This window comes from Solanum dulcamara, chromosome 7 (assembly GCF_947179165.1).
Source record: "Solanum dulcamara chromosome 7, daSolDulc1.2, whole genome shotgun sequence".
Classification (NCBI taxonomy): domain Eukaryota; kingdom Viridiplantae; phylum Streptophyta; class Magnoliopsida; order Solanales; family Solanaceae; genus Solanum; species Solanum dulcamara.
The window spans coordinates 77,812,710-77,827,955 of record NC_077243.1 but is presented as its reverse complement, the minus strand read 5'-3'; the positions used below and the strand labels follow the sequence as shown (position 1 = coordinate 77,827,955).

The 15,246-nt window shown below is 33.0% G+C and overlaps 2 protein-coding genes and 2 non-coding genes across 4 annotated transcripts; 1 reads left to right on the top strand and 3 right to left on the bottom strand.

Annotated features, from left to right (window-relative positions):
• The first annotated feature begins 235 nt into the window (after positions 1-235).
• On the top strand, positions 236-3,235 carry LOC129895322 (uncharacterized). Its single transcript, XM_055971025.1, has 3 exons — positions 236-574; positions 1,320-1,539; positions 2,565-3,235. Exons 1-3 carry the CDS (start codon positions 302-304, stop codon positions 3,005-3,007), a joined length of 936 nt encoding a protein of 311 aa, XP_055827000.1. The 5' UTR covers positions 236-301; the 3' UTR covers positions 3,008-3,235.
• A 240-nt stretch (positions 3,236-3,475) lies between these two features.
• On the bottom strand, positions 3,476-3,548 carry TRNAF-GAA (transfer RNA phenylalanine (anticodon GAA)). The gene has a single exon. It is a non-coding gene; the product is annotated as a tRNA-Phe (tRNA).
• A 633-nt stretch (positions 3,549-4,181) lies between these two features.
• Positions 4,182-10,951, bottom strand: LOC129896027 (origin of replication complex subunit 1A-like). The gene is made up of 16 exons (XM_055971845.1): positions 9,990-10,951; positions 9,746-9,881; positions 9,172-9,324; positions 8,933-9,073; positions 8,694-8,845; positions 8,511-8,610; positions 8,271-8,393; positions 8,035-8,196; positions 7,893-7,950; positions 7,626-7,804; positions 7,361-7,475; positions 7,138-7,208; positions 6,352-6,447; positions 6,062-6,138; positions 5,555-5,638; positions 4,182-4,522 (listed from the first exon to the last, which is right to left on the bottom strand). Exons 1-16 carry the CDS (start codon positions 10,763-10,765, stop codon positions 4,459-4,461), a joined length of 2,487 nt encoding a protein of 828 aa, XP_055827820.1. The 5' UTR covers positions 10,766-10,951; the 3' UTR covers positions 4,182-4,458.
• LOC129898087 (small nucleolar RNA snoR28) lies at positions 9,187-9,264 on the bottom strand. The gene has a single exon (XR_008769004.1). It is a non-coding gene; the product is annotated as a small nucleolar RNA snoR28 (small nucleolar RNA).
• Positions 10,952-15,246: the final 4,295 nt, after the last annotated feature.

Genomic DNA, 15,246 nt, shown 5'->3' with positions numbered 1-15,246 from the left:
CCGCAATTGAGTTCAATAAAAACCCATTTTGTTGGAAAATTACATTTAAAAATAGGAGACATGGACTGACGTGTATCCTTGCTGTTTTGGTCTACCAATTATGACTATATATATCTCCATTTACTTTAACATCTAATGGTAGGCTCCCCTTATTATTTGTCCACTTAATTTATTTATTTTTCCCCAAAATCTTGGTAACTATATAAAGCCATTTCCAAAATTAAATTTAGTCACATTACAAATTTATAGGCTTTTTATTCTTTTATATATATATAGCTCCATTTAAAGAATTAGGGATATTATGGTTAGAGTTATGGCTAGAAGAACAATGAATTATCGGATTTTAACGTGCGATAAATCGGAAATAGTGACATTTTCCGGCGATCCCATATCGATAAATATTTCCGATACTATTTTTGGATTTCTCAATGATGAAATGCCGGAGAATATTCATCTCGATTTTCGTGCCAAAAATGAGGATGATGATAATGATGACGACGACGATGAAGAAAAAGAAGAATCTGAAAATGTTGAAGATAATCAATTTTGGGAAACTCAACAACAACTTTTACAAGTAATTTTCATATACTAATTATTTCTTAATTTCTTCATTTCTCACATTAACCTAAAAATGCATCATATAATTTTGTATGTTAATGAAGATTCTATTTTAAACTTCCCTGAGAATTAAAAGAATGCTCTATTAAATACAAGATTGTTTTGAAATAAATTGAATTACAAATAATATAAAAGGTATGTTTTGAAACATTTTTTTGTTTCCTAGTTTAGCTCTCTTTGATTGAAAAAAAAACTGTTCACGTCTTAATTTCCTTGAATGTTTCCTATCCATTAATTAATTCCAATTACTTAACGGCCACATCAATATATAATTATCTTCTTAGGTAATTATTTGTATTTCATGAGATTGAGTTTTGTGTATATCAATTTTTGTAGCAAAAATGAAGTAATAATCTGTTATAACCTGTTGAATTGAACTAATAGTACTTTAAAAATTCTTTTCTACTGTGAATGCATATAACTTAATATGATTTTTGAAATCATGCATTAATAATTATTAAAAGTTATTAACATACGAATATTGTAGAGTTGAAGTCAGAACTTAAAAGCTTATTTATACATGTTTAATAAATTTTCTAATATAATTTTACGAATAGATAGTCTAAACAAAAGTTATGTTGATAGATTCATTCGAACCCATAACCATTATCCTCCCTCCACCTCTAACGGATTTTGTAATGATTTTCTCTGCAATTATATTGTCAATGATCTGATTATGTAAATATTTTTTATTTTATTAGGGTGTACTATACCGGACTACTTCCTTAGAATCACAAATTCGAAGCATTACAAAAGAGACGGTAAAAGAAGGACATGAAATTATATGTAGTTGCCGGAGAACGGCGGACGAAGGCTGCAAAACCTGCCTCATGAAGGAGGTTTGCAGCCGTCTGCAAATTGCAGGGTTTAACTCTACAATTTGCAAGTCCAAGTGGAAGAATTCTTCAGATATTCCATCAGGTAATATTTTTCCGACACATAAACCTTTTGGTAAAATTCGGAAAAAAACTATATTTTTCTCTTCCTCAGAGATTGAATTGAAAATCGATTGGTAAAAGACAAATTCTTTTTAGTAAAGATTTAAGTTATATATACTAATAAAGTAATGAAATTTTATGTTTAAATTATATACATTATTAATGCTTAAACGTTTATATAGTCAATCAAACTATATCTACAAGTCATTATTCTTAAAATATAAGATTTATAATCTTGAAAATAAGACAAAGTAACTTATTATAACGTGTAAATATAACTTGCTAAGGTAAAATTTTCTTACACATGTACATCAAAAATCTTTTAATGATAGTGTATAAAATGACAACTTTATATCTACATCTTGAGCTTTAACTTATTATATATAAAAATAAATAATTATATCTCTGAGAATGACATCCATATAAAAATATAAGTGTATGGCACTGAACCAATTACAAAGTTTTGATATTTCTAATACAACTGGAAAATGACTTGTTGAATTTGTGGCTATTCACCAAGGACAATATGTATGACAAGACCTTTCAGACACATATATATATTTTTTAATTTTCAATATAGTATCAAATATTAATTTCTTTTAGATATATGTTTGATAGTTGAGTGTTCTCTCATTCTTTAGATATCATTTGTGTTTTTTGTGGTTCAAATATAACTTTATTTTGTTGTCATGTTGTTCATTTCACTATCACCTATATATGTTGTCGATTGTTTTTTATTTCGCATTATTTCATTGTTGTTACTGTCCTTTCTTTTTGTATCTCATTTTCTAAACTGCTAAGATATGATTTTATTTTAAGTCAAGAATCTATCGGAAACAACCTCTTTATCTCTATGAGGTAGCAGTAAGGTCTGTATACATTCAACCCTTCACAGACCCACTTGTGAGATTACGCTGGATATGTCGTTATTGATCGTTATTGTTATATGTGTATATATATTAAATCTTGAAAATTTTTAACGTAACACTCTTACTAAACATATTACAGGTGAACATACATTCATAGATGTGATCGACTCGTCAAATCCTAAAAAAAGAGAAGTAAGAGTTATCATCGAGCTAAATTTTCGAGCTGAATTCGAGATGGCACGAGCATGTGAAGAATACAACCGATTAGTGAAAAATTTACCGGAAGTATTCATCGGGAAAATCGAGAGATTACTATCGTTGATCAAGATTTTGTGCGCGGCAGCCAAGAAATGCATGAAGGATAAGAAAATGCACATTGGGCCGTGGCGTAAACAAAAATACATGCAAGCAAAATGGCTCAAAACACGTGAACGTGTGGAGGCGGCCAAGCTAACGTACTCATCCATAACTGACGAGTATTCTAGCCGGCCGCCTCCACAGCCGAGGGCGTCAATGCTCACGATCCATTTGTTGGAAAATTTGCCAAGTTTACATCTCATTACGGCAGTTGAAGTAGTGTGAAGTTTTGAAAGAGAGATATTAGTAGTATATAAGTTACATAATTGATGTATACAATTGGAATATTTTTTAACTATATTTTATTGCTATAATTGTATTTTGTTCTTTTTCTTTAGGCTTTGTTTTAAGAGAGAGTTCGAGTAGAGGTTATTGCGTTATAATCTATAGTGGTGGAATGAATAAGATATCTTCGCCTTTTAACTAGAGGTCTTGGATTCAAGCCTAAGTATAAAAAAAAATTATAATAGAAGCACTTTCACTTTGAATGAGTCTAACACCATGCAAATCCAAAGTAATCAGAATTTCAATACGGATATCGAACAAGACCAAAAACAAAAGAGAAAAGTGGTTGGTAAGTTAAGGTTTCAAGCTTAGCTTTTGAAACACCACGATCAATGTGGTAAGTTTGATCAACTCTTTATCAAAAGTCTCATGTTTAAATTGTACTCAAAAAAACTGGACAAGGTAAAATGCGGTGAACGTGGATCGAACACGTGACCTTCAGATCTTCAGTCTGACGCTCTCCCAACTGAGCTATCCCCGCAAGCACTTATGTCCATGTAATATAAAAATATAACCTTTTTGATCCAACTCCATAAAATTTTTGCATATAAAGACATTATCAAGATTGACAACAAGAATTCTACAATATACTATCCCCATATATCAGTTATTAAACAGATTGTGGTGATAATCCAGTCCCAAAATGGCCTACTATGAATGGTTTGATTCATTCTATAGGGCGGGGCTGCGGACCAACAATCCACCAAAAGGGCTGAAAAGCTCCTCTCCTGTGTTTTACACTTTTACTTGTCAAATACATTAAAGATATTATGTATGAAAAATAGTTTGACTTATATACTTCGTATAGTTATACATAATATAATTTTTGAATGTGACATAAATCTGAAAAATATTGGTTATAATCAATCAATAAGTTATTATGTGACTTGTTTATCATTGTTTTAACAACTCTAGCATTATATCCACTTTATAGTCCCTGTAATTAAAAAAACAATTATTACCATTAAGCTTCAAATTCCACAAATGAAATTCCAAGATATTGTTTTTCGCTGGTGGAATTTGAAACTCCATGTTAGTGGCTATTTTTGAAAGTGATACATTATAGAGTCGATGAAGAATTGAAAGTGCAAAAAAAAGGTTTGCTCCTCAATAATTGCCAAGAGAATCACAATGTATAATATATATTTTTTGATCAAGTAAATGATTTCATTAATCACAAGGCCAGGGTGTCCATGCCAGCTTACGCGCGTATCTCGACTAATTCCATGGGACTATCTCACATCAACACATGTATCGAGTAAATTCTATCCATAAAAACTTGGACAGATGAAAAAAAATTGCCTAATGTTTTTTTGCCACTTGAACTGAGACCCCATTGTTCTTAATCCACTTCACTAACCGCTACGCCACACCCATGGGTGGTCCACCAGTTATAAATACTTAGCCAACCACGACAACTCCTTGCTGTCTTTAAGTGCAAAAGAAACATCATCACTGCAACAGAAACACAACGAATCAGGATCAAAGCAACCATTGCAAGAGTTTATGGTAACACGATATATAGAGTCTGACACTTGCCAGGTGCGGAAAGGTCGCAAGGAGAAGTAATACTCTCTTCATTTTAGAATCTCTAGGTGAAGGTTTCGTCCTAATAAGACTCATCTACTTAAGAGTCTTACAGGTATTGATGAATTAAAACAAATAAAACATGGGTATTTACAACAATATACAGGATTAATAGTAGGATGAAAGAGCTTCATTTTACAATACTCTCTTTAAAAAGCCAACAATTCAACAGGTTATTTGATGTACTTAAAACTACCAACATTTAAAATATAGGTAGGATCGCTAGTAGAATGACAGTTTTACTTTTAACATATGATCATGGAAAGAGCAACAAGTTATTCATCCTTAGTATCCTCTCCGAAACATCTCTTCCTATTAAAAAACCATACATGGTCTTAATGTTGAAGATCGTAGCATATAAACAGAAGTATAAGCTTTCGTAAGATGGATCTCACACAATTAAGATCTTGAATTCAAGTCTTGCAATCATCTATAACCAAAATGCTTAAGCCCCCAAAAAAGAATCAGACATGCGTTGACAACCATAAGTAGAAATATTCCCTATAATGAAAAACATTTTAATGACGGGTCACACAATTCAACGCTTAATAACGCTGAGGAATCCCAATCCAACTTAGCCTAGACTTCTGATAAACAAGGAAAAGCATGGATGAACAACAAATTTACCAGTTAAAATTCCCACTAGTCAAAGCCTCAAAGGGTGAGTTTCTTTCTCAAATATCTTGATAGATGGACTAAGAGTTATCATAAAAAAAGTTGCCCTAACTTATTTGGGATTGATGCGTAGTTGTTGTTTTTATCATTAAAAAGTTGTTATTGTTAGGACTTTTGGGCACACATGAGTATGCATTTTGATTATTCGCGATTAGCTTCTATAACAACATTTTAGTTGAAAGAGAAAATTCAGTTATAAGGTTTGAATTCACATAAGAAACTGACCTTGGGAAGTTGAGCTGTAACTTTTGCAATTTATGCTTTACTCCAGGTTCACATAGAAGTATTCTGCATTCACCAAGCTTGCATCTGCCACCAAACAAAACAAATGACATAAGGTAGGATAATTAACGAAATGAAAAAGAATTTTCAGCTATATTGCTCGCACTCTTGAAAAATGCACACACGTGTCGGATCCTCTGAAAATGCACTACGTTTGGAGGATCCGCCACGCACCATGGCATTTTTGAAGAGTCAGAGCAACATAGATTTCCAGTCACCATTCACTGGCATCCACTTGTTATCCATATCAACAGTTAAATCCATTTCACAACATTATGAGAACAGGATGATCAAAACATGGAACTAATATGAACAGCCAGAGCCTCCGACAAGGTTAGGAATTGGGGATTATCCAAGCAGAGTTATGCTAAGAAATCAGGACTTGCCGCTCACAATATACAACAAAGAAACAAGGATCTGGGACTTCATTGTAAAGAATTTATGGCTTACCCAACTTTTAAAAGCATATCCCATCCTGGAATTTTTTCACCATTGCTCGTACAGAGACAGGAAACAGTTATTGCCAACTGCATTGAGATAGGGAGAAAACTTAAACAACAATCAAGCTAATGTATGGGCCAGAAGATTATAATATGAGTGCATAAAAAACAAACAGAAGAAAGAGTAGAATCAAAGCGGAAAGACTTTAAATTAAAAAAGAAAGAGAATCAATTAATCTGTTTTTTCACTACAAGAGATACATGATACATCACTAAATCATAGATGCCACAGGAAACTACCTTATCAAAGGTGGTCTCGCTCATCCCCGTCTTATGACCCTCATAAACCATAGCTGCCAAGAAGATTTTACTCAGCTTGGAGCTGCTTCTCATCACCTGCATGAAACAAATAATTAGACAATATTGCAAGCACTATGAAAACAAAATCCTTCATCTTCTCCCCCTTATAGACAGTGAAACATCAGCTAGCACTTTGCTGACGCATCATTATGAATCAACTACAGAGAAAAACAAGAGCTAGTCCTAACATAATTTCACTAAAAAATCATTGGAGTTCCCATTTTGTACTAAGTGATGGTCAGCATAAGTCTTTGGTAAAATTCATTTTGAAACTTACATGTATACAAGGATACTCCCATTCTTCCAACAATTAATAGGATTATAATCTATGGAGACCTCCAATTTGGACATCCGAAAACTTTTGGTGAAGCAGACGACAATAGCTACAGTAACTTACTTCAACCTCAGACCTCTCTTGGTGGAACTTTCTATGCTATATTGCTATCTGTAGATCTCTCTGGCCAACACCTAGATGAGCCACCACCAGGCCCCCTGATCCATCCGCCTTCCTAGCTGAGGGGAATATTAACTACTTTTTACATTCGCTCACTACCCACCCGCAAGCGGACACCAACCAGTTTGGGATTGAGAGTAGTGCAAGATAAACAAGGGAAGATCAAAAGAAAATGGACTCTTGGTTGTTATATCAAGTTATCAACAAGATATGTCCCCATTAACTAAAATGAATATTGAAATTGCACCACAGGGTGTTCCTTTTGAACTCACTTGAATATGAGGAGCCTGGAACATTTCCTGAATGGCTGCTTCAACATCTGCCATTCTGACAAGCATTTTACCTGAAACATACACATAGATAAGTAATCTATATAAATCTACCAGGTATGTTACAAATGTTGAAAATCCTAATGGATGTGTATTTCCTTCCAAAGGAATTGCAAATATTTCTTTCTTGCCATTAATTGTCTACATAGTTCGAGGTTTAGCTCACCTGCTGCAGCAGAATCGGGAATTGATAGCAATTTCTTAACACGATAATCTGCAAGTTCCGCAGCTCGCCTACATATTTCTAGTGCACGGCGTGCATCACCTGAAACGGCTGCCACCTGGATTTATGTGTAAAGTGGATACTGCTTTAATAATCAACTTAAGTATCACATTTACAACAGCACACAAGCTCAAGTATGTGACTGGGATGATTAGAATCAACTAATAAAGATAAAGTTCTTATAGAGATGAATCACAGAATGACCAACCTTCCTTGAAGCAAATTCAATTGCAGGTTTTTCAAAGGCATCGATTCCATTGAGGCGAGTTAAAATAATTTCTTGAAGCTGCTGATAGTTATAGGGACCAAAGCAAAGTCTTTGAATTCCCATACGACTTGAAATCCTTGGAAGCAACTTCTCGGGAAGATCCATAGTATTTGCAATGCCTGTTGGTGAGAGAAGTTAGCATTTTATCTTCACATGTAATAACTAATACAGAAGGAAGGAAATATTGATAGCAAATTGTGCACGCACCTATAACAATCAGTTTGGAATGCGGCTTTGTAGGCCAATCAAGAATGTTATATAAAACCTGGAATTAAAAGGAAAAAAGTCATACATATGCAATTTGCTGTTTTTGATATTTACTATGGTGGATAAAAGATGCATCATTTACCGCTTGATTTCTGGTAACCAGGAGATCAAGTTCATCTATAAGCAGAATACAAGGCCGGTTCTCCTCTTTGCTACATTTAGCAACATTGGAAAACCGCTCATTCAAGGAATGAAGAGCCTTTTTCCAACCAACCTTGTGCCCATTAAGTGCTTCATAAATAACCTGAAACAGTTGAGAGAAACATTTCAGAAATAAAGATATTTTCTGTATCAGCAGAGATTGCATTTTATACTTACACTGTAAATATTCTCGGGTGAAGCCAATTTTAGGCCATTAATCTCCACAAAACAATAAGGTTTAATGCTCCCTGCATCAACTTCACACCTTAAACTCCTCATTACTGCTAATACACTCATTGTCTGCATAACAGTGCAGATAAAGGAACACATCAGTAATGTCAAACCAACCTAAACATAGAAACAATATATGGCTGCCTTACGTATCATTCAAGCGCATTCTCTTAAGCCAATAGATACCTTTCCTGTCCCAGGAACACCGTGTATGTAAAGGCATCTACCCAGGCATTGATCATCACATATGGCACCTTTTATGAATGTCGTTATCTCTTCCATTTCTCTGCAAAAGAGAGCACTTGTTTGTCAGATAAATACCGAGCAAATTGCATGAAGAATAAAGATTGCACCTTAGGAAAGACATACTTAGTCCTACAAGGTAGAGACTTGGGTAAAGTTGCCAGCAAAAGGGTTCCTTTTGCTTTCTCAAGTTCAGTAAGCTTATGAGATCTCACATGTTCTGGTATCTTCTTTGCACCTATCTTTTGTAGTCCAAAAAAACGTCCCTTTCTTGAATTCTGCACTCTTACACAAACTACTTAGCTTTCTGCTTTAGGCAACATGAAGAAGTGAACTATGAATCTGTCAAAGGACAAGTTGTATACCGCAGCCAAAGGATGAGCTGGAGATGGTCTGGTTAATAGATTACTTTGGTTTTCCCGTTCATATTCTACATCGTCTTCCACGTCAGAGTCTGGATCTTCGCAAGAGTTCCAATCCCCATCGTTCTCAGCTTCATCATCATCCTACCAAATGATGAGACAGCTTATTAGTTCTGAAAAATTTCATCAGATATGACCAAAACGGTTCCACAAATATCATCAAAAATTCTTTTAAAACATACCTCAGCATTATCTTCAATCTCAGAAATGCGCTTGAAACTATGCCAATGAATGTCATATTCATATTCACAAAGGAAAACATCATCCCCATCATTTCTTGCCTTCTCAAATTCTTTTGGGTACAAAACAAAGCAATGCCTGATGACAGATTCCATCTGCAGATAGAATCGTAGGCCTTTATTAATAGATGTAATTGGTCACTTACTCGTAACATATCCAATCAATTCAGACCTCCCGATAAGCAGAAAAATTGAAGCTTTGGCTCCTTTCCGTTGGGGTGAGAGTCTTATCCCACTAAATTCGTTATAACATCCAAATCCCAGAAAGCAAAATCTTACCACTTGCAATCTCTCTTTTGAGAACTCTAGCAAGAAAATTACCCAATGATAGATTAATACATTTACACCTATCTTTTGCTTTTGGGAAGTTATCAATCAATTTGAACTGTTCAACAAGTAAATGACATTTTCTTTCATAACAAAACTTACAATCCTCAAGCAGCAAAATAGGTAGCATATAACTTCCATAGTCAAAAACATTACATTGTAAGACAGAAAGGAGAATACCACAATATACCTCAACATCAGCAAAATCATTAGTCCGATAAAGTTCTCTCCTTAAGTTATGTGGCTGTCTTCCTGCATCTGTTTCCTCAGGAATAATATACCAATGTGCCCGGAACCAATATGTACCATCCACTTCTTTCCATATACTATAACATTGATATCACAATTAATCATACAGCACAACCATCTATATGCAAAATCAAAGAAACACAAAACGTTTCAAAAATTAACAAACAAACAGAAAGTTCATATACCTCTCAATACGAGCCGCCCACAGATCACTGTCAAGTAATTTTTCCTTGGCAGTTCTTACCCGTTTCTTCCCCTTGGGTGGTGCAGGCATTTCCACTATTTTCCCTAATTTTTTTGCATCGCAATACACACAAATCCAATCCCCTTCAGGAACCTCCTTCAAAGGTGGCTTCAAACACTTCAAATGAAACCCACCTAAGCATTCATCACACTCAATCATAATCACCCTCCCTGCTGGCCTGTAACAAATCCTACATTCCTCCACTTCGGGATCCTCATCGTCCGAAACAGCATCCTCTCTTCTCTTCACATACACATCATCCCCCACACCAAACTCCCCCCCATCAAAAACCGCTTTTTTATAATACACTCTCTTCTTACAACTCCTCGAAATGCTTCTTTTTTCTACACCCAAATTTTTTCTCTCTACACATTTCCTTTTCCTCTTCGATTCAGTAAGTCCCCGCGTCGAAACAGGGGTTAAATCAGCCACCTTAGATTTCCTTCTTTTAGCTGAATTAGTGGCATTTTTCGGAGTAAAGTTCAGAGATTTACCTCGGCGAGAAGAAGTTGGAGGAGATAGTGGCGGTGGCGCCGGGGTTTGAGGGGTGGAGCTAAGGCGGACGGAACGGCGGCGATTGGTGGGGTTTAGGGTTTGTGGGGTTTTAGGGATAATAGGATCTAAAGTGAAAATGGGAAGTGGGTTTTTCTGCTTAATGGGTGTTGTATTAAGGGATTGTTTCGATTTCTTCTTCGGTGTACTTTCACCAAAATCCATCGAAAAATTCGAAAAAAAAAACGATTTTTCTTGAATTGTAGCTACTTCTTATACAGATTTTAAAGAAATGAGAACTTACAAACCTTCAATATTCATCTGCGAAGAGCAATTTATACACTGTTCCTTTAATGGGGTTCTGTATTTCGAAGATTTTGATGCGAAGAAGAAGAACGAGCAGCAGGGAGGTTGATGCAAGAATGGGAGCTGAAAAGAGTGGTACTTTGTGCTTATGAGATTGTTCTTGACCGTTGGAAGTGTATGAAGTTGTATGTTTTGTCACTTAGGTCCATCATAGTTTATGTTTAGAGTTTGAAGAATAGGATATTAGTTCAGTTAGTTTGCTATATTAGACACATTTGGTCCATGAAAAGTTTACAACAACATACATTGTGTAATCTCGCAACTGGGATCCATAGAGGATGGTGTTGTACACAATCATATTGTGAACGTAAAAATATTGGTTCTGATATACTCTTGGATCAAGTAAAACATATAACAAATAAGTATTCAAAGCAAAGAAATCAAGCTGAAAACAATGAAGATCTAGAAGAGAACATAGTAGCAATACTAAAATAATACGATAACAAAAACAAATGAAACATTAGACAAGATTGTTGAGGATTTAATCTCCTAGAGAATATTCTCAGCTATATATAATTATAATCCTTCTTTTATTTATCATCAATAAAAGTTTCATTAGTTTTAAAATCTGCGTACATTTTATTTTTTTCAAATTCTTTTTTTTTTGAATCAGTCTTTTTCAGATTCTGCGACTATATTGAATATATTGTTGTTGTACTCTTTTCGGGGATCACCGAACTAATCCACAACATTCGCTCAAGTTACTCAATCATCATTCAACTCTAATATTGATCTTCAAGAAAGTCGTTTGCTTTCAACTTAACATGTGTTTTTCAGCAATCAAAATTATTTTATGAACATGTTAATGTAGTTGAAAGAAAGAAGTTATTCTGGCAAAAACTCATTGATTCTATTAGATTCTTTGTTTGTTCTATCCCAAATAGGAGTACTAGTTAAACAAATTTTGATAATCCAACCAAAAAAGGGCTACATTTGATTGTTTGTTTGTTTTAATTTGTTTTCCTATTGAAAACAATCTTTCAACCATCACAATATAAGATAAAGTTGCATACATATAAAAAGATGTGCATGCAATTTTATTCTTATTTTATGAAAAAAAAAGTTATTTTTGATAGACTTTTAAGTCAAATAAAACATATAAAAAACACATTTCAATTGTCAAAAATACTTTAAAAAGAAAGAAAAAAGAAGAAGATAATAGAGTTACAATATATCTTTCAATTGTCAAAAAATAGAAACTGTGTCTTACTTATCATTTTGGACGTAAAAATTTGCATATATATAATCGTTTCATTGACAACCTTTGGAGCATTAGTACATTACCTTCATCATTTGAATGTGACAACTTTCTTGTATTTGTTTGATGTGATTTTAAATTTTCTTTTTTAAAAAAGAAATATTGTTTTATAGTTATAAGCAATTTAATTTCATAATTCTCATCATGATATGATAATATAGTCATATAAACTTGCAAAAATTTATTTTATTCTTAATTAGAATAAATAATTTTTTAGCCATGTGCTGACAACATACTCACACAATAACTATTTCACGTAATATCTATTACCCTCTATCACCATATGTATCGAATATGACGGTATGGACACCAAATTTTAATGTCGTACAATTACAAACAAGCAAGTAACATGGCCTTCTAATATTGTTTCTTTGTTTTTGTAAACATGAGTGTTTGTTAGGTCATTTCTTAGGTTTTGTAATGCCTTTTTTGTTGTCCTACCTACCTAACAATGAGGGGATCTAATATTTAACATGTATACTTACAATCTTTTTCTTAGGTGTTTATTCGATAGTCATACTTAAATTTAAAGTTGTGTGAAAATGTTTTTCTCGGAAGTAAAACACTTCGTAACTCTAATGTCACACAAAAATTGTGAGCACAATAACACTTTTTACAAAATAAATTTTAAAAGATTTTGTAATGATTCGTCATGTTTTCATGCCACTTAATTAGGCGCCATGACACAAAGTTTGTTCATGATATAAGGAGGATAGCATTTATGAGAAGATTCTAGAAAATTATGGAGATTTTTTTTCCTTTTTAGAGATCTAAGATTCTTATGAATTTCTAAAAAAGTTCTTAGAACCTTCTAGCCTTATAGAGAATTCTAGAGATGAAATTTACTTATAAATATTGAGAGATTTGTGTAACAATTAATATTTACACAGTCGCATCAAGGTGTCTAGGTAGTATAAATAGGGTGTCATTTATATGTAAATAATCAAACAAAATATATCAAGGTTCTCTGTGATACAAAAGTTTCTTTTAGCAAATTTCATCTGCCTTCCTTATCCACCATCCCTTTAGCGATCTCGAGTCTAGTAATTTTGACTGACTTGACATAACAAGAACGTGAGCAAGTTATACAACATGGTTGAATAAATTGTGCAAGATCTTGATCAAGTTATCAAGTGTTGTACATGCACTCAGTTTAAGACTAAAAACTTGACAATTCAACTTAAATTTTTAGTCTAAGTCAAAAGTTTTTGTAAAAAATAAAAAAGGAAAAAGGAAAAAAAGAAAGAGGCGTTCAAACACAATAATAATGTAATCTAAGGAAAAAACATTCTTGCTTAGGCACACAGTTAGCTTCAACTTGCAAAAGTTGGTGGCTAGTAGAAAACAAATTCACTTTTATATTTTATTAATATTTTTTATCATTCAGTAATTTTCATTAAATTATTAGATGTTTAAAGAGACTTGCAATAAAAAAGTAAACATAAAGATTTTGATCCAATTCAATGAACTCAACTAATATCTTAGCTTATTGGTTATCTGCAGCTATCTTATATTAATTATAATAAATCAATAAATTTGTATAAAATGGAAATTCTCCTAATGATTGGAAAAGGAAAATATTTTAATACTTGACATTTTCTTTGTTAAAATGTATACATCACTCATATTTTTCAGAGAAAAAAAAATGGAAGCATACTGATTGAAACAATATAAAAATAAGTAATGATAAATAAATATATAGTGCCAAAATAGACATCTGCCCCAAAAATTAGTAATTAGAATAATGAATTTTTATTTCTATATATATTTCAAGAGGTCAAAATAAACTTGAATCTTGAATTTGGCTGTCCATCAAACAGATTTGTTTATTTTCCAATTCTTTGAGCTGGCAAAATGAAAAATTATTTTATATTAATGTCTAATTCTCTAGATTCCTTTGACATTTTGATGATACATATCTAGACATATTTAATGTAATTTTATAAGTTAACTAAAAAAAATGTAGAATATATATGTACAAACTTTATTTCTATTTCTGTAAGATAGAGAAATTATTAATCGATGAACTCTCGAGTCAAAGAAAATATTTTTCAAAGCAGAATTACAAGAAAATATGATAGCAAGATACAAAACATTGTGTGTGTTCTATTACCCCACAAAACTATTTAATATCTTTGTAAATATGCCATTTTAATCCAATTTGGCCCAAGCGTTTGTGAACACACAGCTAACGCGCGTGAACAATTTTTTTTCTTTCCAGAACCAATCATTTCATTACTTTTTTATTTTTATTTTTATTTTTATTTTTCTTTCCGTTTTAAATTTTTATTTTCTATTGAATTCTGTCTTTCCAGTCTTCTTCAACGCGTTGATAGTGATTTTCGTCTTCGTGTTTGATTTTTTTTAATAGGAATGATGAAAAGTTAATAAAAATGACAAGAAAAAATAAAGAAGAAGATGGTTACTATTGATCACCATTTTATCCGGTGAAAAAGCATTTTCCGACGACAAAGAGATGCTTTTTGCGCTACATTGATAATAAATTTCGTCATTGGTGTTTAATTTTTTTTGATAAAGATGATGAAAAGATAATAAAACGTCAAAGAAAAAAATGCAAAGGGAGATAATCATTACTGGTCACTATTTTATCTGGCTAAAAAATATTTTTCGGCGACAAATACTTTAAATTTTTCCTCCACTTTTATGATCTACTTCACTATTTTTTTTATCTATAATATTAATTAATGTGACCTTCTTAATTAATGTGTCATTAAGAAGAAAGGAAGTTGATTGAAGAAGAAAAAATAGAAAAAAAATGGAGGAGGGCTTGAACGTGGAGGGGTGGGGGTGGCGGTGAGGGTGGAAGGTGAAGAAGAAGAAAGAAAGAAAATTGGGGGAGGGGCTGGAACATGAGGTGGGTGGTGGGGGAAGGGGGAAGTCAAAAAGTTAGAGAGAGAAAAAGAATAAAGAAAGACTTAAAATTAAAAATAATAATTTAAACTAAGGCGTGTCACATAATAACTAGTGCATGACATTAATTCTTTTTTTAAAAGTGGGGCAGATCGAAAAATTAGGCAATACTATTACTTTAAAATTGTTCATAAGGGTAATAGGACGACCG

Coding starts and splice junctions, on each gene's coding strand:
- LOC129895322 (XM_055971025.1), top strand. CDS start 302: ATGGTTAGAGTTATGGCTAGAAGAACAATGAATTATCGGATTTTAACG. Junction 575..1,319: donor CTCAACAACAACTTTTACAA/GTAATTTTCATA, acceptor TTATTTTATTAG/GGTGTACTATACCGGACTAC. Junction 1,540..2,564: donor TTCTTCAGATATTCCATCAG/GTAATATTTTTC, acceptor AACATATTACAG/GTGAACATACATTCATAGAT.
- LOC129896027 (XM_055971845.1), bottom strand. CDS start 10,765: ATGGATTTTGGTGAAAGTACACCGAAGAAGAAATCGAAACAATCCCTT. Junction 8,197..8,270: donor CACCCGAGAATATTTACAGT/GTAAGTATAAAA, acceptor CAACTGTTTCAG/GTTATTTATGAAGCACTTAA. Junction 7,476..7,625: donor TTGAATTTGCTTCAAGGAAG/GTTGGTCATTCT, acceptor ACATAAATCCAG/GTGGCAGCCGTTTCAGGTGA.